General features: G+C 51.5%; 1 protein-coding gene across 6 annotated transcripts in view; it reads left to right on the forward strand.

Moving 5' to 3' along the window:
* The window catches only part of LOC117870507 (immunoglobulin superfamily member 1-like), a 307,321-nt gene that overhangs the window by 149,828 nt on the left and 130,491 nt on the right, over positions 1–27,002 (forward strand). Inside the window, exons 1-3 of one of the 6 annotated variants that reach the window (XM_034757696.1) lie at positions 508–647; positions 765–800; positions 1,613–1,906. The exons of 4 other annotated variants lie outside the window; for them this stretch is intronic. In XM_034757696.1, the coding sequence (XP_034613587.1) occupies positions 578–647; positions 765–800; positions 1,613–1,906 (400 nt within the window). In that variant the 5' untranslated portion in view covers positions 508–577. Of the gene's footprint in view, positions 1–507; positions 648–764; positions 801–1,612; positions 1,907–27,002 lie in introns of those variants that run through there. One more of the 6 variants, XM_034757698.1, reaches the window with a different exon arrangement.

Below are 27,002 nucleotides of genomic sequence, written 5' to 3' on the forward strand. Positions count from 1 at the left end.
GTATGGGATACCTTTTAGCAGTATTTTCAACAATCACAGTGCACAGCGACACTACCTGAGAAGGAGGTTGTCCAGGCCCCTCCACTCTCATGCTCCAGGGCGCACGCTGGGCCCAGGTGGATCAGGAAGGAATCTCTGCCCCGCTCGATGGGAGAGGGTCGCCCCAAGGGGGGCACTTTGTGTGTGCGAGGTGCCCTACTCTGCTCTGAGCTGCTGCTCCAGGGAGGCTAGATGGACCTGTTGGAAAAGCTCAGGGCAGCCTGGGCACCTCTTGGCAACTACTGAGATTCCCCCTGTTCCCAGCTGGTCCCTGAACTGGGCAGCTTCTATGTAGGGCTGGGAGATGATGCGGGGGTGGGGGCTGGGCAGCTGCAGGAGGGGATGTGGTTTGCTGGGTGTTGCAGGAACTTGGCTTTGTTCTGACCGTGGTAGATTTCGGCTGGAGATTGCAGAGAAACCACCTGATGGGGAAGAAAAGGGCCGAGCGCATCACGGGCTTCCTGGGGCTGCAGCCCCCGGCACAGTTCCTCATTCCGCTCACACTCGGGCCTCAGGCTCGGTGGAGCTCAGCACCAGGATGTTGGTGGCAGCGCTGAGGGGCCCCCACTGCCCCTTCATGGCATCTGCTCTCACCGTCCTCCTCCTCGGTGAGTATCGGAGACAGCCAGGGTGTGTGTCCATGCGGGGGGCGGGGAGGGGCATGAGACAGGGTGTGGGATCCAGGTGCTCTGGGATCTGGTCACTAATGACCGTCTCCTCTCCAGGCTGCTGGCTGGCCGGACAGAGTGGGGTGTGGGGAGGTGAGTATCAGTCTGTGGGGAGGACAGTAACATCAGGGATGGGGGAGGGGATACGTGGGGTGGGGAAAAGAGGAACTGAGCCCTGAACCTTCCCCCAAAACTCAACCCAAACTCCCCCTGTGAGCTCAGACCCATCTCCATTCTTCTGTGCTCCCCACCCCCAATGGAGTAACTAGGAGCCAGATCTGGCTCCAAGGGTCTGAGGAAGCAAATGGGAACATTCCCCTGGTTCAATGTCCTGCCCCCCCACAGGCTGTGAGGATGGGGGGGCAGCACGTGGATTTATTTCAGCTCATACAAACGCTAACAGGACCTGTCCGTGGGCTCTAGATCCTCTCGGGGAACCGAAACATTCACGGTCAGTGCAGCCATGGGGGAGAACCCCCCAGATCCATCCCTGCCCCCAGATCCATCCCAACAACTCCCTCCCCTGCACTCACAGCCCCCCACCCCCAGTTCCCAAGACATGTGAAAAGGCCTGGGGAAAGGTGGGTCTTGTGCAATTCCCACCGGTCACAGACTATTTCCAACCACAGGGCAGGGGGCAGAGCTGCTGGGGGCCCACTGGTCAGGCTCCCTGACTGGCTTGTGGTGGGGCCGGGGAGGGGGGACGGGCGGGGCAGGTGATCTCTGATGCAGCTGGATCTTGAGCTACGTCTGGGTGAACCCCCTGCCCCCAAACCCATGGGCCGCAGTGTCAGCCCTGGTAGGGGACAGACTCCTAGAGAGGCCAAATGACAGATGGACTGAATTGGGGTGGGGGGACGCGGGGGCTGTGTCTCCCCTGTTTAACTCCTGTCTCTTCTTGAAAGGAGGGCGTGAATTTCTCAAACCCACCATCTGGGTGAGCCCCAGCCGGGTGGTGGCGCTCGGGGGAAGCATCACCATCCGCTGTGAGGGTCGGTACCCGGGCATGGAGTTCTTTCTGCATAAAGCTGGACACCCGAACCTGCAGAGGCAGATGGTGCCTGATGGGACCGTGGCTGAATTTCCCATCGCCAGAGTCGGCCGGGAAGGTGGAGGGAGCTACACCTGCGACTATCGCTCCATAACAGATCAGAATATCACATCGCAACTCAGTGACCCCGTTGAGATCATTGTAGGAGGTGAGAGAGGGGCCCGGCTCAGCATCCTGGCTCCCAGCCCCACACCCAGCCAGATCCCCATGGGGTCACTGCACCGATGGGATGCTCAAAGCCAGGCTCTGCCCTGATCCCTGAGTCCAGCAGAGGGGATGCCTGGCCAGGGAGCGGGGACGGAGTCACTGGGGGGTTCCCCAGCCAGGGGGAAGAAGCAGCAACTGGAGATTTGGGGCAGAGAAAGGGGGGACCCATACTGCCCGGGGGAGCTCCAGAGTAGGGGGGCCTTTCCCAGGCAACACATTAGTTAGGGGGTGATGGGCGGAGCTGAAGTTTATAAACCTCAGTGTATAGTAGAGACTTGCACAGTCCCCTACAAGTCAGTGGTGGTATTTTGCACAGAACCCAGGAGTCCTGGCCCCCATCCTCCCTGCTCTCCAGCTAGACCCCACTCCCTTCCCAGCAGAGAAGCCAGGGAGTGAATGGACCCTGGAGATTGGACTGGCCTGTCACGGGCTAGGGAGCAGAGCTCTGGGTCCCCAGGGGCTGGGGTTGCTCCGTGACTCATGCTGTTAGCCCAGGGCTCAGAGGAAACTCTGGCCCCTGTGGAAAGGCATCCAGGAGCCCGTCCCCAGGGCCGCCGGGTCTGACCCACCACCGAGGCCGTGTGGTGAGGACGGGCCCCAGGACTGAGTGACGGGGCCTGTGTCTCATGGCCTGTCTGCTTCCCACTGCAGAGCCCAGCTACCCCAAACCCAGCATCTCCCTGAGCCCCAGCAGGAGGGTCTCCCTGGGGGGAGCCATGAGCGTCTGGTGTCGGGGGCAGCACCGGGGCATGCGGTTCGTGCTGAATAAAGAGCGACGCCATTTCCTACCTGTGGATTCGGACGACAATGAGGCTGTGTTTCCCATCAGCAACGTGAGCCGGGAGGACGGTGGGAGCTACAGCTGCTCCTATCACAGCAGATCGGAGCCGTTCGCCGTGTCGTACCCCAGCGACCCCGTGGAACTGGTGGTGGGAGGTGAGGGGCCCGGCTCGGCGTCCCTGTTCCCAGCCCCACCCCCACCCCCACCCCCAGCCAGACCCTCACGGGGCTCAGTGCCAATGGGACGCTCAGAGCCAGGCTCTGCCCTGAGCCCTGACCCTGCAGAGGGGACGCCTGGCTGGGGAGTGGGATGGAGTCATTGGGGGGCTCCCCAGTTGGGGGCAGCAGCAGCCACTGGAGCTTCAGGGCAGACGGAGGGGGCTCTCTTCCGCAGGGGGAGCTGCAGAGAAGGGACGTTTTCCCAGGGGGATACTCCACCAGGTTGCTCCCATTCTTGGGATCCATAGAGGAGTTGGGGTTTGGGGCGGGCAATTGCTGTGGAAACAGGTTGTTGTGCCCAGGGTTGGGTGGGGCTCAGACATCAGAGGGAGGGGCAGCCCTGGACCCCCAGCTTCTCCAATGCCTCCTGCATTGCAGGTCACTGTCTGGAATTTGCTGGAGGATCCCAGGGAAGGGACAGGATCTGGGGGGCTGGGCTGTGAAATTGGGCCCAGCGGGGTGCCAGTGTCCTTGGGCAATAACCCCCACTCTTGGGCCACATGACACCCCCCTGGCCTCAAAGCTGCAGTACCTGGGAGACCACAGACTGGGCCAGACCTGCCGGACCACAGATTGGGGGCTCCGGTCCCAGGGCAGCGCCAGCTGCTGATCTCCAAGTGACTCTTCCCTTCCCCCCACAGCAGCCTCCCCGGATTTCAACAAAACCAACATCGCCCGCCTGGGGCTGAGCGCCGTGGTTGTGCTCGTCCTGGGGCTGATCCTGGCCGAGGCCTATTACAGCCGCCCAAGGGGAGCACCCTAGGTGAGGTGACCCTGTTTGTGTCCCTTGCTCCCCACAGGGGCTGGGCCCAGGGTGACAGGGATCCCTCTAAAGTGCCATCTCTCTGCACTCCCAGGTGCCTGGATCCGGCTGTGCAGGGAAAAGAATCTCCCTGGGGGACGAGCTGCTTTACCGTGGGGGGCTGAGACGCCGGCGCAAACCCCCTGCCACCAAACACCCCTGCCTCAGAGAATCCCCCCCCAACAGCTCCCGACCTGACAGCGGCACCCCAGGATTGAACCCCCGATGCCGAGTGTGACGTTGCACTTCATATGTTTATGGAAATACATTATATTTACACTCATAAGCATAACTGGAATATGCTTCATGCAAAAGGTCTCTTGTAAGTGTAACTTTAGCGCCCTCATGGCCAAGATGGAGTCTGCTCTGCAGACAGCTCTGGCCAAGAGAAGGCGCGCACAGGAATGCAGCAGGAGAAATCCCTTCCACCCCAGGGGCACCTGTTCCAAACCCCCCAGAGTGGACACACACACCCACAGGAAAAGTACAGTGGATATAACAAGGGAAATATTTATTTACAGAAGTATGAGAGGAGAAAAACAACAAGGGGAAATAGGGGGAGCAGTAGAACAGGGCTACATCCATGCCAAGGCCCCACAGGCCCAGTGGTAGCACAGTCTGGAAGGGCAGACACTGAGCCATGTGTCTGCACACAGAGTTCAGGAGTCCTGAGCAAAGTTCCAGTCCAGTGGTGAGTCTTGGGTGCTCCTGGTCGTCTTCAGCGCCAGTGAACCTTCCCCCAACAAACCCCTCCGGTGCCTTCTTCTGTCGCTCTCTGCAAAGCCACACAGAGCGACCACTTCCCCCCTTAACTAGCTAGCAATCTCCCTCCTTGTCCCCAGTGCAGAGTCACAAGCCCCAGTTCTCACAGCCCCATGCAGCTCTGGGCAGCCGTGATACTGGGTCCAGCTCCGGCCTGTCCTTCTCGGGCGAGTCCTCCCTGGCACAGTGCTCCTCCTGGCTCCTGTCCTGGGGTGTCCCCGATCGGCCCTGTCCTTCCCAGGCTTCAGGCAGGTTCTCTGCTGCTTCACTTTTCCAGGGTCTGCAGGCTGCCTCTCCCTCTCCCTGGAGCTCCAGCGCTGCCCCCTGGCATTTCCCTCCTTTTTTATTACTCTCATTCTCCTCTTTAGGAAAAAGATTTAAAGGGCCATGCTCTCTAAACCCCAAAGGGGTTACATAAGGTATCATTACAAAGCTTATAATCTACTGAGTGTGATCATCCTATTTGTATGAATGTATCATTCTTCTATCTAAATCTAGAAATATAAAACTAACTCTGAGGGCCTATGGTAATTATGCAAAGTGTGGGCCATTAATGGTGGTTTAGAATTTGATGGCTCCCATTGACTAGGATAATTGGCCGTAGATGGTTTATTTACTTGCAAGCTTTCTTGTGGACTTGGAGGCCAGCCTGTGGTTAATGAAGAATGAGGTCGTACAGTGACATGTGACCATGTCACCTGATACTGGAATACATCTTAAAGCTACAAAGAGTCCTGTGGCACCTTATAGACTAACAGACATATTGGAGCATAAGCTTTCGTGGGTGAATACCCACTTCGTCAGATGAATGACGAAGGTGCCACAGGACTCTTTGTCTCTTTTTACAGATCCAGACTAACAGGGCTACCACTCTGATCTTAAATGTGGTGCTTTACCATTTAGAGGGAGGTGTGGGAACCCAGAGCGACAAAGGATTCCAGCCTTGGGGTGGAACAGAACAAAGGGGGCTGCCAGTCATGAGGAATCCCCTAGTTACTACCTGAGCTGGAAGTAACAAGAACTGTACCAGAGAAAGGATTGGGCCCAGACTAGAAAGGAATCTAGTCTGTGAAAGAAGCTCATTGGAACATTTTTAAGCGTGAGATTTACCTGTGTTCCGTTTCTTTAATTTATTAGGCTTAGACTTGCGTGTTTTGTTTTGTTTTGCTTGGTAACTTACTTTGTTCTGTCTGTTATTACTTGAAACCACTGAAATCCCATTTTTATACTTAATAAAATCACTTTTGTTTATTAATTAACCCAGAGTAAATGATTAATACCTGGGGGAGCAAACAGCTGTGCAAATCTCTCTATCAGTGTTATAGAGGGCAAACAATTTATGAGTTTACCCTGTATAAGCTTTATACAGAGGAAAATGGGGTTTGGATCCCATTGGGAGCTGGGTGTCTGGGTGTTGGAGAGAAGAAACCTGCAGAGCAGGTTTCGGTTAAAGTCTGCAGCTTTGGGCGCGTGGACCAGACCTGGGTCTGTGTTGCAGCAGGCTGGCGTCTCTGGCTCAACAAGGCAGGGTTCTGAAGTCTCAAGCTGGTAGTGGAAAATGGGCTCAGAGGTAATTCCAGCACGTCAGGTGGCAGTCCCAAGAGGGTCTTCGGGACTGAACCCATCACAATCGGACTTTAACAGCAGCCACAGTGACGCCAGCTCCAGCCCTGCTCCGCTGGTTCCTCTGCCCCCCCCCCAGGACAGTAACTAGCGTCTCTGGGGCCAGCGGGGAGATGCCCAAACCCAGGGGATTTTCTAGCTAGGGACTTGCTCCAGCAAACGGGGCCGGGACTGGAACAAACCCCTCGTTTCACACGGTGCCTGCCATGGCTCCCCTGGTTCCTGCTCTGCTGTGTCTGTAACAGCCAGTCCCAGGGGTCAATGGGGTGTTTGCCATGGGGCTGAGCAGGCTGTGGGCTCTGGACCCCGCCCCCGGCCCGTGTTTAACCCTGTTTAGTGTGGGGCAGGGGCTGGGGAGTGTTCGCACCTTGGGCCCTTTATTGTGTCTCCATGAACAGAACAAGGTGCACTGGGCACCCCCATGGTGGGCATTTGAAGGGAGGTGGATGGGGGGAATGCAGAGTTTGGGGGAAGTAGGTTGGGAGTGCCAGGGTGGGGGCTGAGGGAACAGAGGCCAGATTGGAGAAAGGAGTTTGAGTGCAGATATGCTTCCCAAGAAAAATCAGAGCTGGGGGGTAGGATTTTTTGGGGGTGTGAGTGGGGAGAGGCTGATGGTACCCTCCCAGGAGGGAGCTGCGATTTCTATGCCTTAGCGGGTTTCTCTCTCACTTCCCCACTCCTACTCCTGCCCCCTCAGTCCTGGGTGACCCACTTTCTTTCCCCTCAGTCTCCTGCCCCCTACATTCCCCTCTGCCCCACATTCCCTGCCCCATAATGGCCCCCCATACCTCCCCTTCCCCTCCCCCTTCCCTCTAGGGGCTCCTGCCCCACCCACATTTCCAGACCCCCCAATACCCTTTCCTTACCCCCTTCTCTGCTCCCCACACTTTGCCATGTAGCCCCCCCCCACCCTCAGTGGGTCTGAGCTGGGAGTGGGGGGCAGGATTGTTTCCAGCCAAAACCCCCATGGAGCTGGGAGGCAGGAGGGAGAGGGGACAGGGGTGCCCCCATGGCCACAGGGCAAGTTAAGCCTGGAACACACATGGGGGGACCCCAAATCCCCCCTCCTCTGTCACTGTCCTGCCCCAGCCTCCTCAATCTCAGCCCCCTTCCCCTCCTCCCACATTCTTCTTTCCTCCCTCCCCCTGCCTCACACACTGCCTGGCCTATAATGGCTCCCACATCCCCTCAGCCTCCCCCTGACGCAGACAGGTATGGCAAGAGATGGGGTCTTTGGGGTGTTATGCTTATAAGAAGCACACGGGATCTTTTTCAAGGGAAAAGGCAATACGCCACATTTATTGAAGATACAACAATTAGCATATGCAGTCAGTTACACCCCACACACAGACACTGTCCTACCAGTTGATCTTATAGTTACCAGTCCAGAGTCCGGATCAATCTAGGGGCCAGCTAGGTTGATCACAGGTAGGGAGGAGCTGGGTTCTGTTGGTCGCGACACGATGCTTCAGGGAAGTCTTGGCAGGACGAACCCAAAGTTTCATGGCAAGGCACCCTGTTTCTACAGTGATTCTCCTTCATTGGGACCAATGTGTTTTGCACCATCATGCTGTAATCAATTGTTGTTTGACGAGTGCTTGTTTTCTTAAATTGTCCTTCTCATCCTTTATCTTGTTCTTTCATCAAATTCCTTAGGGAGTTACCCCAGGCTGGTTTCGATCACAGCTATCTTGTCCCCATAGATAGGTGCCAGTCTCATCTTTAGAGCCCTCAATCTGCCCTCTTCTGACATTTCAATAGGGGTCTGTTGCAGCCTCCTTGCACCCTTGTGTCTTGTCTCCAGTTCCTCCCTTGTACATCTGGTTCAGCGATGGCCTTCACACTTATCTCTTAACACACACATTCCTCATTCACACACAAAACAGAATTAATTTACACAGAACATTTTGAACAGGAACATCAAGTTGCAATGTAAAAGAAAACAATCATGGCATTCTTTTACTTATTTTAAAATGCTAAACCTACAACAAATTGGTGACCCTCAAAGGTCTGTTACTGCCTTGAAATCAGTCCAGACACAGATTCCGGCTGATGTATCTCTACCCATTGGCCCATTAGGCCATTCCTTTCTGCTATTCAAAAAGGGTGGCTGGCAGGATATGATCAAATCATACACCAATACATTTAATACATGATACCTTATTATTCTTTATCCTTCATTCTAAATTATATGAAATAGAAACATAAAATCCTACTACTACATGTCCCCTTTTGGACCCCTCAAGAACAATTCTTGAGTGGGTCATATTTTATATAATTGTTTCATAGCAATATACTGAGAGACAATTTGAGCTTGTAATTTGTAATATAACAAACATTCTTTTTGCCCAACAGCACGTACAACAAATTCCTAACAAGCAAACATAGGACAATATTAACACAACTAGTAATGTGTGAAACATAATAGACAATATGCCCTTCGAGGTCAGGGACCAGCCTATAAAAACATCGTACCAATGATAGGCTGTCAGTTCTTTTTCAGATTTACCAATTTTTGGCATGTCTCCATTGGCGTGTAGTATGTGAACAACATGCTTCCGTATATCCCCCTGTTTCTGTTGTAAAAACGGAGTCACCTTTTCTAGTTCATCCCATACACATGTTCCCAATGATGTGTCCTTGCTGCATGGTTCTGTGGTGACAGGTAGGGACAAGCACCCCCCCATTTCTGAAGGCTCCACTCCGTAAACCCTCAGGTGTCCAATAATTTCTCCTCTTCCCCAGCCCACGGACCCATAACCTGGGGTAGCCAAAAGGAACTCAGGGTTAATTTTGGGAGCGGGCTCACTTTCCATATTTCTGTCTCCACAGACTGTTGGTGATCAATTTTAACAATAATTTCACCTAATAACAAATCAGGCTTAACCATGCTGGAAACACCTTGCCTCCATTCATTTTTGTAGGTGTCAAACAAGGACCTCTTCCACTGTTTTAAAAGATGTGTTAATACCCGAACATTCCCAGATATTACCCAAAACAGTTCGTGTTCAAGTGATGCTAAACTAAGAATTTGCATTTCAGTACATCTGTAGCGGGGTGGACACCTGCTCTTGCCTGGAAGGGCTTGAAAGCAGCCCTGGAGAGGCCTGCAGCTCTAAAACCTGGGCTGATTGGGGAAGTGGCCGCAGCAGGGCCACACCCCAATCAGGCCACAGCTGGCCCTATATAAGAGGCTGGGAACCAGGAGCTAACAGATTCTCTCTAGCTTCTGAGAGGGAGGGACCTGGCTGCAGGGACCTGAGCAGAGTATCTGGAGTGGAGCAGGGCTGGGGAAAGGCCAAGGGAGCCGGGGAGCTCCGGCCTAGGAAAGCCCCAGGGTGCAGGCCTGGTAAGGCCTATTAGGTACTGGGTTGCAGGGGCAGCCCATGGGTAGGCAGAGGCAGTAGGTCTGAACCCCTTTGCCTGTGATGCGTGGCTGATACTGCAGTCTGCCCCAGGGAACGGGGGCTAGATGGAGATGGGGCAGTAGCCAAGACTGAGGCGAAGTGGGGATAGTGGGTGGGGGTTCCCTTGGGAGGGGGAGACCCAGAGCTGTGGGGGTTACTGCCAAGGGGCAGCACCCCAGATAACAGGGCACTGGGTCTGGGAGGGACATGGGGGGGCAAGCACCAGCAGGACACCAGCCTGTAGAAGGCGCTCCAAGGCTAGAAACAAGCTAATTCCCGAGACATCCAGCAGGAGGTGCCACAGCGGTGAGTCCCGCACTGTTACAACATCCTATGGCCAAGGCAGTTTTATTCCCTACTTCTGTTTGTTGTTTATACAGCAGCCAGGAGGTGGTGTTTAGCCACCGCCACATATTCCATGTTGCTTTTTGGTTTCCCAGCCCTATTTGTACCAAATCCACAGTAGTACCTGCCTGCTTGTGAATGAGATTATCTTGCACTTGTGACAAGAAACTTAATTTATTCGTAATTACCTCCAGGTCTACAGGGTTCATAATTCCTGCTCCAAGTCCAACTCCTCCTAATATGGTGTCTACTACATCTCATTTTGCTCGGCCATTGGAGTGTTTATGTGTTTTTATCCAGGCCGTTGTAACAGGAAGGGAGTAGGATGAACATTTGCATTCCAATTTAGACACATTTAACTGAGTCCAATCCATACCAATTTTCACTTTTACTAATAGTGGATTTAACAAGACTTTTACTCGATCACTTTGAGTCACAGACAACTTTGGTTTCTTTATCTTAATTGGGGTACCAGGAACTATAGATTCAATTTACTACAGGGTATTGGACAGTACCCCACAATAACTGTTACTATTGTCCCTGTCTTAACAGGCTCATCCCACTGATATAGTAATCGTGGGTAGCTGGAACTCCAGGTGATATCCCCATAGGGACCCTCTATTTTAACCCCTATTTCCCAGTGGTTTGGTATTCCTGTGGTGTTTATAAGGTGAACTTTAAGTCCCACTTCCCTTCCCAGGTAGACACATCGGTATTTCCTAAGGGTTTTAAGATTTGGCTAGTGTTTTTATCATACCATTCCATGAGGATCACCAAATCCTGGGTAGGAATCCATGATTGATTGGCGGGGAGTGAATTATTCCTTAAAGATTGGCTTATGAGGAGGGCTGCATCTTCTCCCATGATTGCGCTAATTATCTGGACACTAAAAGTTCCCGGAAGCAGGTAAAGCCAAACCTTACACTGGAGTCTCATTTTCTGTGGATTAAAATTGTGGTGTTAAGCAGCGCCTCGAGCTCAGGTTCTGGGATGTCCTCTTCTGCAAAGAATCCAAACAGCATTATTTATGTAAACAATGTAATTTGTGAAACATGGACCCATTTCAGTTTTCCATCTTTTTCAATGCAATATACCAATGGGCTAAGGCACTCCACTATGGAGTAAGGGCCTATCCATTTTGATTCCAGTGAGTGACCCTTTTCCCCATTTTAAGGTACATGATGTGGTCCCCTGTTTCCCGCAGGGCTGCCTTTGCGGGCCTTTGTTTCTGAATTTTGTTGTTCATGTGTTCGAGGGCCTGATTAACCCTATACTGGAAGGTAGTTTTATCTTCTTGTAACTGCTTAAGCCATTGAAAATAATCATGCTGGGTTATATTAGAGCTTGACCCTGTACCGGGTAACTCGGATCAATCATTAGGCGCATTGGATGTCCAAACAAAATTTGGAAGAGTTGAATTTTTGTCCTTAGTTAATTACTGCTGTGGATGTCAGCCAAAATCAGAGGCAGTTTATCTTTCCCTATGTGATTTACTGCCTTCCAGAGCGCTTCCTTAATAGGGCGATTCATGTGCTGTACTTGGCCTGAGGACTGAGGCCGGTCTGGTATATAGAGCATTTGTTTAATTCCCAAGGCTTGTATCATTGTGGTAAAAATTTCTACTACAAAGGCTCCACCATTGTCAGAATCTATTATTTCGGGGGTACCATATCTACTCACTACCTCATTAAAGAACTTTTTGGCCACTACCCTGGTGCTATTATCTTTAATAGGAAATGCCTCCACCCATCCGGAAAAGGAATCGATTATCACCAATAAATACTGGAATCCTTCCTTACTCCTTGGCTGTTTATCAATAAAATCAATTTGAGCCCTGTGCCACGGCCCAAGTCTTCGTTGGTGCATCCTGGGTTGCCGGTGCGGAGGACAAGACTTGTCCTGAGTGCACCACACACAGTTTCATACCCATGTTTTAACATAATCTTCCATACACTCCCATTCTGCTACTTGCTTTAGCCTTCTTAAAGTCCCCTCCACTCCTTCATGCATAAACTGATGGGTTACAATAAGTAACTCTTGTCTTTCTATTTTGCCTGGGACTCGGTTCGGGTGCTCTGTAGTGCCATCTGTTGGCTCAGCTGTGTCAGCACAGACGTTCCTTTCCTGACTTCTGGTTACAACTGCTATGTCGTGCTGTCGGGCTATTGTATCTACCCAATTATTCCAGGTGCCCTCCATACCCGTTCCTTTACGGTGGGTCTTTACAGGTCGCACCTTTAACAGTTTAGGGTTCTTTGTTACCCACTGGTAAATCCATTTCCATTTCTCTGAATATGCAATATCCTTTCCATCCGCTGCTTTCCACCCATTCCTATACCAATCGTGTATCCAAAACTATATTCCCTTCACACAAAAATCACTGTCAGCAGAAATAGACATGAGCTGTGGGGAATTTTCATATCGCCTTAAAACCTGTTACGTTGCGTGGAGCTTGGCATGCTGAGCTGATCCATGATCTAAAGGTCCCTGAATTACTTCTTCTTCTAAGTCAATGGCTGCATATTTTACACATCTTTTCCCTTTTACCACCATTGCACTCCCATCAGTAAACCGGACGTGCTTTTCTTGGCCCACGGTTTCTAATTCTTCCAGTGGGCGTGCCTTTACCAAGGCAATTCTTTGCTCCAGAATGACCTCTGGACTTTCATGTACTTCCCTTTCTCAATCAGGGCATGTTAGTTGGACACTGTTTCTGTGGTCACCCCGTTAACTAAAATAAGCGTCCATTGGGCAGTTCGGGTGTTTGAGACTTTACCTCTCATTAATTTCCCTGATAAAATGTACTTGAGAGGAGTGTGGGTGCTTTGGGTAGCAATAGGGTCTGTTCCTGTGAGCGGCTCAAAAGATTGTACTGCCCAGACGGCTGCTAGACACGTTCACAGGGGTCAAAATGAATTTCTGCTCCTTGTAATTGCCTGGATTCATATGCTACCGGCACTTGCTTTCCCTCTTCATTGATTTGTAATAGTGTGACAGCCAAGGCCATGTTATTAGTCACCAAAAGGCTGATTCATCAGGGAAACGCAGGGCTGGGCCTGTGAGAGCCTTGTGCTTTAGCCGAGTTAAAGCGGGGTCCTGCTCTTCTCCCCATTCCCATTTGGTCTTTTTCTTTAGCAGTTTCCACAAGGGGTGAGTTATTTCAGCATATTTATAAATGTGTGGTCTGAGAAAACTGAATCCCCCTAGCACTACTCTTAAGGAGTGGGCGTCAGTAGGGGCCGGCATTTCTACCAATGCCCTCACCTTCCTCTGATCTACCTGTCTCCCTTCTTGTCCAAGGACTGTGCCCAGGTGTGTAATCTGAGATAGCACCAGCTGAGCCTTGTCCAAGGCTACTTTGAACCCCGTTTCCCGAATTCATGCCAACACTTTTTTCATTTGCGCCTCAGTTTCCCCAAATATCAAAATGTCATCTACATATGAACACACAAAAGGCCTTTCCTGTGGGCTCAACTGGTCTAGCAAATCCACAACATGCCGATGGGCAATAGCCGGGCTGTTGTGATATCCCTGGGGCAACCGACAAAAGGTCCGTTGTTGCTCCTGTATGGCAAAGGCAAACGGATCTTGTGAGTCCGGAGGTAGGGGGGTGGCAAAGACACACTTGGCCAGATCAACAACTGAGAAATATTTGGATGTGGCCAGCACTGTTTGTATGACCTGTGTCATATCAGTCACAGTAGGAGCCATAGGGATGGTGCCCTTATGGATTCTTCTATGATCAATGGTTAAATGCCAGGATTGGCCGTCTGCCTTTAGCACTGGCCACACAGGGGAGTTAAAGGGTAAATTTGTTTTTTTGAATGACCCCTTTTTGTCCTAAGTCCTGGATGGTTTGCACCAATTGGGGCTCTGCCTCTCTCGGGTAGGAGTATTGTTTTTGAGGAGCACAAATTCCCCAACGATCTTAACACAAGCATTAATTTTACCGCAATCTGTTTTCTTTACGTCCATACTGAGGGGAATTTTAAGCGCCACTTTTCAGCTTGTTGAACTGTAAGTGAGGCTACTGGTATCTCTCCCCCTTTTGTTAATATAACATCCTGCTTGATTTTTCCTGAATGGGGAGGAGGAATTTCTAACTTCCAGAGAGTACGTCTGGGCATATTGATTACCACATTGTTTTTGAACAACCAGTCAGATCCCAGAAGAATGTCATCAACCATATCAGGAGTCTGGATCAAATCCCCTAATGTCTCAAACGCTTGCACCGAAAAGGGGACTTGGATCCATTCCCACCCAAGACTAGATTTCCCTTGAAAGGATTTCAAAGCGACCTGTTTTAGTCTCTTTCCTGCTTTGGGGGTTGTTCTGATTAAGGATACAGCGGCTCCTGTATCTATCAAAGCTGGTGTATGGGTATATCCACCCTGCTGAACGTACACACATGGTTTTCCCCTGGTATCTCAGGAGACCTTGCCTATGAACCTCCACCTCTGTGCCCCTCCTGGTGGTGGGGCTTCCTCGTTCAGCGGGCCCCTCTATTCTTGCCCCAGAAAAGGGAGTGCGTTTGGGAAGCATTGCAGCGAGGAAGAAGGTGCACTCGGAGTTATGCTAGCCACCTCTTTTGGTGGGGTTTGCAACCTCATGGCTTCCCTGATTAGTTCTGGTGTGGGGGCCCCATTCCACTCTTCTCGGTTTGCCCCGCAGGGCATTAGTGTTCGCCAGGGTACCTGGCCAACCTCATTTTCCGTGTGCCCACCTCCCTCCTTTGATTGCTGGGAGGAGGCTGTCTGATATTGCCGGGGGTCTGGGTATAACCGATCTCCTTGTCGTCCACGGTTTCTCTGTCCACGGGAGCGGCCTCTCGTATATGCTGCTCGGGATCCCGGGATTCCCTTTGTGCCGCTCCCATTGGTGTATGTAACGGCTGGTTCTAACACAGCTACATTGGTAGCTCTTTCTTCTTTTATAGTGGGCTGGGGTCCAGAATGGGTGGTTATCTGTTGGACCAAACCCTTAGTTCCCCTAGGGTAGCTGGGTGACCCTCTTGCCAAATTCCAAGTCTCCCGGAGTAGTAGCACAATCGCTTAAGGACTGTCTGCTGAATGCCATTGTATCCAGCACGGTGGCGTTGCCCACTGGTGTTAAGCCGGCCATTATCTGCATCAGACCCCATCGGGTTAAATCATTCTTGGGGTCCTCATTGGGCTCTTGGGTTCCGGCTACGGCTTGTGCTATGAAATTGCGCCCGCCTATTTGCTCCCCCAAAAGTCCCATTAAAGTCAATATGCTGCTGTTCTCGTCGACTCTAATCCTGTCTAGGACCCCCCGAATCTCTGAAACCACGCAGACGCCCACCAACGCATCAGACTTCAGTGGCATTCAGCTCGTCCCCTATTGTGAGCAAAACCGCGTCAGAGCACCACCTGGAGAAATTGTCCTTTTTTAGGGGTCCCAAATGATGGGCCATGGCTTTTAAGTCAGCGGCTGATACAGGGACAGTGGGGACAGTTGTATTTCCCCCTCCCTCTGCAGGTATTCGGACTGTAGTTCATCGTATGGCTGCAATAGGGTTTTGTTCATAGGTTCCAATCCCTGGGGCTCATCCCATATATCTCCATTCCAAGCTTCGCTAGGGTCTCGTTCTCCCTCCCATTCGGGGACCTCGCCGTATTGCGCTTGGTCCTATTCTCCTGCCGTCACAGCCGCTACTTGGAGGGCGGCAAACCCCAATTTTGTTTTGAGACGTTTCATAATCGATTCACAGTGGTTGTGATTGGCAGGGGCTCTACCTTGTCCTAACCTCAGCTTCTTTATCATTCCCTGTAAAACCTGATTCTCTTTCGTATTTTATCATTTTCCTCTGTCTGTTCAGCTAATCAGTATTTTCCATTTATCAGTTCCTCGTTCAGAGATACCAAGCTTCTCATAAAATGCGGTGTTTTCCTCTTGGCAGCTAGCCAAGCGGAGGAATGCCTCATTGCATGCTTCCCACAACAGCCAAATTGCAGCCAAGTCCCTTTTTATTGGGGTCGAAGGCCTGTAGACCAACAGATATTTTGCCAATCTAGCTTCCAAATCAGCGGTAGCATGGACATCGGCTAATGCTTGTTCAGTCCGTGGGCTGGGTCCACACTTCTGCAAAATTGTCTTAAAAGGAGTCATTTCCTGTAGGAATGGCAATTTTTTCTGCTCTGTCCTTAGGGGACTCTTTTCGCCTGAACATTTTTTTTCTTTCTGCATCTCTTTTATCTGTATAACTTTTCCGTGCCCACGCTCCTGCTGGGACTTAAAAGAAAAACAAAAAGTCTATACCCACTAAAAACTCTGCCTGGCAGAGCAGGAGCGGGGAACACTAAGCCCCCTTCCTCTCGGGCTCAATCTGCTATGACCGAGGGTATATTCAGCTATGCAATTTTTCCCTGACAGACGGGTAGCAGCAAGGACTTTAATTCTCCCCCTTATGGCCCGGCCCCTCTACGTCCGGGGGTGTATCTACCTAGACAGTTTGTATATATTTTATTTGTATAGCTTTCCCCGACAGATAGGTCAGAGTGAGGAATCTAATTCTCCCCCTATTGCCCGGCACGTCTACGACCGGGGGTGTCCACACCTGAATGATTGATCACTTTATTCTGTGATAAACTCAGGACAGACAGCTGCAAGGGGAGGGGGAGAAATCTGTGTCAGAGGGTTGAAAGGCCCTCCTCCCTATCAACTGGGGGGGGTAACTACAGGTCAATCAGCTTCAGCTGAGAAGGGGTTACCAGCGTATCAATTAGAATCAGTGGAGAGGGAGCTACCTGAAGTCAATTAGGACCAGCTGATTCCAACTAAGGGCTGCCCAAGACCTTTTTAAACCCTCCCCGGGGAGGGGGAAGGGAGAAGGGAAAGAGGAGAGAGAGAAGGAGTCCTGCTGCCAGTAGGTAGGGGGACAGTGAAAGGCTGCATTCCCTCCCATAAGGGAGAAAAGCACGCTGAAAAGACTGGTGGAGAGAAGGAATGGACTTCCCCTGGGCCACCAAGAGGGATTATTTTACCCAAACCTGTCTCGCCAGGGCTAAAAGCAGTGGAGGCTGGGGAGAGCAAGAAGGTGCCTTCCCACAATACGTATGGGATACCTTTCAGCAGTATTTTCAACAATCACCGTGCACAGCAACACTACCTGAGAAGGAGATTGTCCAGGCCCCTCCACTCTCATGCTCCAGGGTGGATGCTGGGTCAGGAAGGAATCAATGCCCCACTCCATGGGAGAGGGTCACTCTGTGGGTGGCACTGTGTGTGTGTGTGTGTGTGTGTGGGAGGGGGGGATGCCCTACTCTGCTCTGAGCTGCTGCTCCAGGGAGGCTAGATGGACCTGTTGGAAAAGGTCAGGGCAGCCTGGGCACCTCTTGACACCTCCTGAGATTCCCCCTTTCCCAGCTGGTCCCAAGACTGGACAGCTCCCATGTGGGAGTGGGAGGTGATGGGGGGGGGGGGGGGAAGACCAGGCAGCTTGCATGAGGGGATGTGGTTTGCTGGGCATTGCAGGGAGCTGGCTTTGCTCTGACCGCAGTAGATTTGGGCTGGAGATTGCAAAGAAACCATCTGATGGGGTGGAAAGGGGCCGAGCGCATCACGGGTTTCCTGGGGCTGCAGCCCCCAATGCAATTCCTCATTCTGCTTGCACTCGGGCCTCAGGCTGGGGGGAGCTGGGCACTGGGGTGTTGGTGGCAGCACTTAGGGACCCCCACTGCCCCATCATGGCATCTACTCTCACCATCCTCCTTCTTGGTGAGTATCAAAGACAGCCAGGGTGTGTGCCCATGGGGAGCGGGGATCTGAGACCAGGGTGTGGGATCCAGTCGCTCTGGGATCTGGTCACTAATGAGCTGTCTTCTCTCCAGGCTGCTGGCTGGCTGAGCACAGCGGGGTGTGGGGAGGTGAGTATCAGTCTGTGGGGGGGACGGTAACATCAAGGACAGGGAGGGGATACGTGGGGTGGAGGAAAGAGGAACTGAGCCCTGAACCTTCCCCAAAACTGAACCCAAACTCCCCCTGTGAGCTCAGACCCATCCCTGTTTTTCTGTGCCCCCCAGCCCCCACCCCTCCACAGAGTAACGAGGAGCTGAATGTGGCTCCGGGGTCTGACGAAGCAGACAAACTGTCACCTGGTTCAATGTCCTGCCCCCCCCCCGCCCAGACTGTCAGGATCGGGAGAGGGGTGGCCCGTGGATTTCTTTCAGCTCATACAAATGCTAACAGGGCCCATCCATGGACTCTAGATCCCCTCGGGGTAACTGAAACTGTTCGCAGTCAGTGCAGCCATGGGGAGAAGCCACCAGATCCATCCCTGCCCCCAGATCCGCCCCCAACAGCTCCCTCCCCTGCACTCGCAGACCCACATTCCCAGGGCCTGGGGAAAGGTGGGTCTTGTGCGACCCGCGCCCATCACAGACTCTATTTCCAACCCCAGGGTGGGGGGCCCACTGGTCAGGCTCCCTGGCTGGCCTCAGGAGGGGCTGGGAGGGGGCAGGTGATCTCTGATGCAGCTACGTCTGGGTGAACCCTCTGCCCCCAAGCCCCATAGGCAGCCAGTGACAACCCTCGTAGGGGACAGACTCCTAGAGAGGCCAAATGATGGATGGACTGAATTGGGGTGGGGGGAGGCAGGGGGCTGTGTCTCCCCTGTTTAACTCCTGTCTCTTGTTGAAAGCAGGGCAAGAATTTCACAAACCCACCATCTTGGTGAGCCCCAGCAGGGTGGTGGCGCTCGGGGGAAGCGTCACCATCCGCTGTGAGGGTTTGTACCCGGACATGGAGTTCTTTCTGCGTAAAGCTGGAGACCCGAATCCACAGGTGCGGACGGTGCCTGATGGGACCGTGGCTGAATTTCCCATCCCCAGTGTCAGCCGGGAAGATGGAGGGAACTACACCTGCGACTATCACTCCATAGCAGAACAGAATCGCACATCGCATCCCAGCAACCCCATCAAAATCATTGTAGGAGGTGAGGGAGGGGCCTAGCTCAGCATCCCGGCTCCCAGTCCCACACCCAGCCAGATCCTCAGGGGGTCTCTGCACAAATGGGACGCTCAGAGCCAGGCTCTGCCCTGAGTCCTGGGCCCAGCAGAGGGGACGCCTGGCAGGGGAGTGGGGACGGAGTCACTGGGAGGTTCCCCAGCCAGGGGGGAGAAGCAGCCACTGGAGATTTGGATCAGAGGATGGGAGGATCCCTGTCCCCAGGGGGAGTTGCAGAGCAGGGGGGCCTTTCCCAGGCAACACATCGGTTATGGGGTGATGGGCGGAGCTGAAGGTTATAAACCTCAGTGTATAGTAGAGACTTGCACAGTCCCCTACAAGTCAATGGTGGTGCTGTGCACAGAACCCAGCAGTGCTGGCCCTCATCCTCCCTGCTCTCCCCACTAGACCCCACTCCCCTCCTAGAGCCAGGGAGAGAACCCAGGAGTCCTGGCTCCCAGCCCTCCCAGCAGAGAAGCCAGGGAGTGACTGGATCTTGGACTGGCCTGTCACTCACTAGGGAGCAGAGCTCTGGACCCCCAGGGGCTGGGGTTGCTCCATGTCTCATTCTGTTAGCCCAGGGCTCAGAGGAAACTCTGGCCCCTGTGGAAAGGCATCTCACCGCCTGTCTGCTTCCCACTGCAGAGCCCATCTACCCCAAACCCAAAATCTACCCGAGCCGAAGCAGGGGGGTCTCCTTGAGGGGAACTGTGGCGATCTGGTGTGAGGGGCCGCGCCGGGGCATGCGGTTCGTGCTGAATAAAGAGCGACGCCATTTCCCACCTATCGATGCGACTGGGTTTATGGTTGTGTTTTCCCTGAACAACGAGAGCCGGGAGGAAGGGGGGAGCTACAGCTGCTACTATCACAGCATAGTGGATCCGTTCAACATGTCGTACCCCAGCGACCCCATGGAGCTGGTGGTGAGAGGTGAGGGTCCCAGCTCGGCGTCCCCATTCCCAGCCCCACCCCCAGCCAGACCCGCACGGGGTCTCGGTGCCAATGGGATGCCCTGAGCCCTGACCCCGCAGTGTGGACACCCGGCCGTGGAGCGGGAATGGAGTCACTGGGGTGTTCCCCAGTCAAGGGGGACCAGGAGCCACTGGAGGTTTGGGGCAGGGGGAGGATTCCTGCCCCCAGAGGGAGCTGCAGAGAAGGGGACTTTTCCAAGGGGGATGCTCCCACGGGTTGCTCCCGTTCTTGGGACCCATAGAGGAGTTGGGGCCTGGGGGAGGGGGGCAATAGCTGTGGAAACAGGTCATAGTCCCCAGGTGTGTGTGGGGCCCAGACATCGGGGGAAGGTCAGCCCCAGAACCCCAGCTCCCCTGATGCCTCCTGCTCTGCGGGTCACTGCCCGGAATTTGCTGGGGGATGCCAGGGAAGGGGCAGGATCTGGGGGCCTGGGCTCTGAAATTGGGCCCAGCTGGGTGCCAGAGTCCTGGGGCAATAGCCCCCCCTTTTTGAGCCACATGACATTGCCCTGGGAATAGGAGTGAGCATTTCCCAGAATTCCCTTGGTTCTTGCTTCCCCTCCCCACACTGGTGTCAGGGGACCCCCTGACCCTCCCCAGTAGATGTTCTGCTGCCTCTGGTTGTACCCTGGTCCCCAGGGCTCTGGGCACCACTCAAGTGTGGGGGACAGCGGTTAACATACCAGCCTCCCCCAGCACGCACTGCCTGGCTGTTTGTCAGCAGCCGAGATACCCCAGGGATGGGCTCACTGCACAGCAGACAGGCCGTGGCAGAGGCACCTGTGGGGGTGGACAGAGGGGTCCTATGGGGACGGGGAGCTGGGGTGGTTCCCTGTTCTGGGGGGCTAAGACCCTGAGGCTCTGATTGTCACGATCCCCTGGCCCTATCTTGAGGTGCCAGGTGTCTCAGGGGGAAGTTCGTTCAGCTGGGAGCCCCCTTCACCAGGGAACCTGCAGCTCAGCCCCCTGGGGCAGCAGGACACAGCCTCCCCTGAGGAGTCCGGCCCCGGGGAGGCCCCAGAGCCACAGCCCCTGGGAGACCCCCAGAGGCAGCTGGGCTGGACCTGCCAGAGCGGGAGGTTGGGGACTCTGCTCCTGGGGCAGCGCCAGTTGCTGATCTCCCCATCTGGGCTGCCGAGTGACTCTTCCCTTCCCCCCACAACAGCCCTCCCGGGGCGCCTGGATTTCACCATCGCCAACATCGCCCGTCTGGCACTGGGCGCTGTGGTCCTACTTGTCCTGGGGCTGATCCTGGTTGAGGCCTATTACAGCCGCCCAAAGGAGGAACCCGTATACAGCCGTCCGAGGGGGATATCCTAGGTGAGGTGGACCCCCCCTTCTGTGCCTCTGCTCCCCCTAGGGGCTGGGCCCATGGCAAAATGGGCCCCTCTAACCCGCTATCCCTCTGCACCCCCAGGAGTCTGGATCCGGCCGTGTAGGGAACAGAATCTCCCCAGGGGACAAGCCGCTTTCCCTAGGAGGGCTGAGACGCCTGCACAAACCACGCCTGCCCCCAAACACCCCTGCCTTGGAGAATCCCAGTTCCTGACCTGACAGCGTCTCCCCAGGATTGAACCCCTGATATTGTGTGTGATGTTGCACTTCATATGTTTATGGAAATATGCTTATGAGTCTAAATATAATGTAACTGGAATATGCTTTATACAAAAGGTCTTTTGTAAGGTATCATTACAAAGCTTATAATCTTCTGAGTGTGATCATCCTATTTGTATGAATGTATCAGTCGTGTATCTAAAACTAGAAATATGAAGTTAATTCTGAAGTTCTATTGTAATTATGCAAAGTTTGGGCCATTAATGGTGGTTTAGAATTTGATGGCACCATTTGACTAGAACAATGGCTGTAAATGGTTTATTTACCTGCAAGCCTGCTTATGGATGTGGGGACCAGCCTGTGGGTAATGAAGAATGAGTTATTTCAGTGACATGTGACCATGTCACCTGATACTGGAATCTATCTTAAACCTTGTGCTTTTCCATTTAGTGGGAGGGGTGGCAACCCAGAGAGAGAGAAAGGATTCCCGCCTTGGGCCCAAACTATAAAAGGGGGTGGAACAGAACAAAGGGGGCTGCCAGTCATGAGGAATCACCTAGTTATCACTTGAGCTGAAACTAACAAGAACTGTACCAGGGAAAGGATTGGGCCCAGACTAGGAAGGAGTCTAGTCTGTGAAAGAAGCTTATTGGAACATCTCTGAGGGTGAGAGTTACTTTTATTCAGTTTCTTAAATGTATTTAGGCATGCGTATTTTGTTTTATTTTGCTTGGTAACTTACTTTGTTCTGTCTGTTTATTACTTGAAACCACTTAAATCCTACTTTTTATACTTAATTAATAAACAAAAGTGATTTTATTAGTAAGTGTAAGTAAGTGATTAATACCTGGGGGAGCAAACAGCTGTGCATATCTCTCTATCAGTGTTATAGAGGGTGGACAATTTATGAGTTTACCCTGTATAAGCTTTATACAGATTAAAACAGATTTATTGGGGTTTGGATCCCATTGGGAGCTGGGTATCTGGGTGCTGGAAATAGGAAAACTGCTGAGCAGGTTTTGGTTAAAGTCTGCAGATTAGGGGGCGTGGACCAGACCTGAGTCTGTGTTGCTGCAGGCTGGTGTATCTGGCTCAACAAGGCAGGGTTCTGGAGTCCCAAGCTGGCAGGGAAAATGGACTCAGAGGTAATCCCGGCATGTCAGGTGACAGTCCCAAGATGGTCTCTGTGACCGAACCTGTCACACTGTGAGCACTAGCCCCTGTGGTACCAGCTAGAGGAGCCACTCCTGGATCTCTGCCCAGGGCTGTCAGTTGGGAGCGGGGCCATTCCAGGGCTTAGCATGGGGAGGAAACTGCCTGCATCTGCAGGGAGCCCAGAGCACTGGCAGACCAGGCACTCTATAACTAACCCCTTCCTGGATGGATTCCCATTGCTGCCTGCTGTGCCCCCTTTCCTTTGGGTTGGGCACCCAGCATTTCACAGCTATGGTCACCCCACCCACCTACCCATTCGCAGCCAGCTCCTGCCTCGGGGTCCCCATCAAGTCTAAATCGGCCACCCCTAGTTACCACCTCCCCCTCAAACACCCACTGTCTTCCCCCATCCATCCAGGGCCGCACTGGGCAGGGTGAGTTTGGCCCTAGCGCTTTCCCAACAGGCAGCTGGGTAGTTAAATCCCCCAGGACCACCAGGGCTCATCGCCCTGAGACAAGTCCCGAGCCAGGCCTGCCTATCCTGCAGAATCTCAGCTCCCCCCCCAGTGCCCCAAGACAGAGCCCCCAGCCCCCCGTGGGGACGCTGCATCTGACCTTGGGGCTGGAATAATGGCACTTACTGCTCCCCCAGGTGTCTGTCCCCCTCCTCTCTCTGCAGCGGAGTCCCCCAGCCCCTTTTCTCTTCCCCCCCACTTTCTCCCTGGACCTCCCCTGTCCTGGGTTTCTAGTGTACAAACCCCCAGAGCTTCCTTTACCCCCCCTCCAAATCTCCCCACCCTGGGAGCAGCTGTGATAACGTAGCCTCCAAATGTCCACTCGTGGTGGGTTCAGCCGACAAAGGTGAGTGAGAAGTTCAGGCAGCATCCTGAGAATCTGGACGAATGAATGTTGGGGGGAAATTTGGTGAGACAGAAAGACGGGATTAGTCCAACCCAACTGGCCACCGGACAGAACCCACGGGCTGGGCTGGGGTCTGCTTGGGACACAGGAGAAGTGGGGGAGCAGAAATCCATGACCCAAAATTGGGGTGTCAGAAACGAGGCATCATTGGTGGGTAAGATATTGCAGGGCGGGCTCTGTCACCCACCACCCATTGGAGGCCTTAAAGTAAGTGGCTGCCACCCCCCATCTCCTGGGCCCCCCAGACCAGCCATACCCTTCTCCGTGGAGATGTCCTGAGCAGAGCAGCCAAAAAGAGGGACCCTGATGCCATCGTCCCTCCCGCAGCTGAACCCCGAACCTGGGAGGAAACCGTGTTGGTGTGACGTTGCACTCCATATGATATGATGTAACTGGAATACACTTTATGCATAAGGTCTCTTGTAAGGTATCATTACAAATCTTATAATCTATACAGTGTGTTCATCCTATTTGTATGAATGGATCATTCTTGTATTTGAAACTAGAAATATGAAATCTAACTCTGAGGTCCGATTTTAATTATGCAAAGTGTGGGCCATTAATTGTGGTTTGGAATCTTGATGGTTCCCATTAACCAGGACAACTGGTTGTAAATGGCTCTGTTTACTTGTAAGACTTCCTGTATACCTGTGTGCCAGCAACTGGGTAATGAAGTCTCAGAGGACATGTAATCATGTCACCTGAACTGAAATCCATTTTGAACCTGGTGCTTTTCTATGTAGAAGGCGGGGTGGGAACCCTGAGAGACACAAAGGATTCCCACCTTGGGCCATAGCTATAAAAGGGGGTGGAACCTAACAAAGGGGGCTGCCAGTCATGAGGGATCCCCTAGTTACCACCTGAGCTGGAACTAACAAGGACTGTACCAGGGGAAAGGATTGGGCCCAGACTAGGAAGGAGTCTAGTCTGTGAAAGAAGCTTATTGGAACATCTCTGCGGGTAAGATTTATCTGTATTCAGTTTCTTAATGTATTGGGCTTAGACCTGCATGTTTTGTTTTATTTTGCTTTGTAATTTACTTTGTTCTGTCTGTTATTACTTGAAACCACTTAAATCCTCCTTTTTATGCTTAATAAAATCATTTTTGTTTATTAGTAAACCCAGAATAAGTGATTAATACCTGGGGGACCAAACAGCCATGCATATCTCTCTCAGTGTTATAGAGGGCGAACAATTTATGAGTTTATCCTGTATAAGCTTCATACTATACAGAGTAAAACGGGTTTATTTGGGGGTTGGATTCTGTGATGGTACCTCCCATAAGGCTTTATGGAAATATGCTTAGAATGTGTTTTATGCTACATATGTCATGTAACATATCTCAAAGGTTATGATCTATTGAATGTATTAATCCTATTTGTATGAATGCATCATTTTTGTATTCCAAGTTATGAATGTTATGAATGTTGGCTGTGTACTGGCTTTATTTCTAAATAATCTTAGAGCATTTGGTCAGTTCCTGGAGAAAGGAATGTTGAAATTAAGTACCTAATCAAGAAACACTTAAAGGACAATGGATCTTGGAATACTCCAATCCACATAAGAAGTCTACTTGACGACGTTCTAGGTAGCATGTAAACAATGGATGCTACCTATAAAAACTGTGAGTCATGCATGAACATGTGACCTGCCCATGTGATTCCTAAACTCCATCTTGGAGCTGGACTTTACATAGGAGTGAGGAGGGGCTCTCCACCCACAAGAGAGAGTCTATTTAAACCCCTCCATTTTGTCTTCAGCTGGCTAAAGAGGGAGCCTCTCCACCCCCCAGGATACTTGAGTAGTATATCCCTCGATAGCATTCATCACCATGCATTTTTGACAGGTTTCCATGCCCCATTTAGGGCTTATGTCCCACCTTTCCACCCCATTTCTGTTGGCGCCAAAGTTTGGTGCCATTGGCCATTTTGAGACTCTGTGTGTGTGTGTGTGTGTGTGTGTGTGTGTGTGTGTGTGTGTGTGTGTTTGACTAGGGGAAGTGTTGTGTGTGTTTGTGCTTGGATACATTGAGAGAAAAGGGTTGAAAGAATAGAGTGAGAGAGTTTAAAGATGAAAAAAGAAAGTTTGGGTAAGATTTAGAGAAAAAGGGAAAGAAAGGTTATTGGATGTGGTTCAGTCAGGAGAGATGTTTGTAAAGGGCTAGTTATGAAAGAATAGAAAGATTTTTGTTTTTAAAGGTTTAGTTTGAAAGAATAGAGGTAAGTTTTTAAAGAAAGGAGAGATGATGGTAAAGGCCTTGTTTAGTAGGCTATTAAAGAATAGAAAAGTTTGAGATAAATGTAAAAGGCGTATTAAATATCAGGGTGGGTTAAGAAAAAAATTAAATAATATTGAAAACTAGGTTTAAAAAGGGAATTTACTAAGGCAGAGCCTGTTTAGTAAGCACATGGTAAAAAAGTGAATAAAGATACATTTAAACTATTCAATACCAGCGTAGGTTAAGAATAAAGAGAGGTTAAAAGAAGGAACAGGGCAAGAAAAGGAAAAAGAGAGCCCCCTTTGCAAAGGGCAAGATAGACAGCACATGGTTGACTCAGAGAGAGAGAGAGAGAGAGAGAGAAATATCACCTTTCAAGTCTTTCTGTAGAACGAGGCAACTTCCCTGGTTCAGACCCTCTCAGACTTGTTATCGCCACCTTTGGATTGGACCAATCAGAGTTTGTTCTACAGCAGCGTCATAGAATTCATTTTCCTAAACCAATTCTAGAGTCCTAAGATTTTAAACAAGAGCCATCTCCCTCCTCTTTCTCCTCCCCTCCTCTCCCCCTTTTTAACTGTCTTATTCTTCTCTAAAACAACAGACCCCCAGCATTTTCCCCGCCATGTAGCCCTTTTACAGAGGGGTTTTTATAAAAGTTAAAACCATAAGCTTTTAGTAACAAACAATTTTTAAAAGTTTTCCCCTAGGTTTTAAACTAATGGGTTATTTTTTTTAGTAACAACAATGTGAAGTTGCAGCAAAGCTCCCGTTAGCAAAGCAGCCTCTGTGAGTCAGTGGATCACAGAGAAGGAGTTTGCTGCTTTACCTGCTTTTTAACAAACAAAAGTAAAAGTTACATTAAGTTTTGCAAAGGAATAATGACTTGAAAAGACAAACCTAAGACACATCCCTTTTCTTTGTGTTGTAATTAAAAAAAGAACAGACGCACCCTAGATTTAACCCCAGTTTTTTAGTAACAGACAGTTTATAAACCCCTTATTTTGTAAACCAGTGGATCAGAGAGAAGAAGAAGATTGCTTCTTCCCCCACTTGTTAACAAATAGAGGTGAAAGTAATATTAAGGCTTTTAAGGGAATAAACACTTGAAAAGACATGCCTAAATGAAGAGACAGTCTTTATTTACAGGAGTGTTTCAATAAAAAAAGAAATACCCCAGGTTTAAAACCACAGATTCTTAGTAACAGACAGTTTATATTCCCCTTATTTTGTAAACCAGTGGATCAGAGAGAAGAAGGTTTGTTTCTTCCCCCACTTTTTAACAAATAGAAGTGAAAGTTATATTAAGTCTTGTA

This window comes from Trachemys scripta, unplaced genomic scaffold (assembly GCF_013100865.1).
Source record: "Trachemys scripta elegans isolate TJP31775 unplaced genomic scaffold, CAS_Tse_1.0 scaffold_30, whole genome shotgun sequence".
Lineage (NCBI taxonomy): Eukaryota > Metazoa > Chordata > Testudines > Emydidae > Trachemys > Trachemys scripta.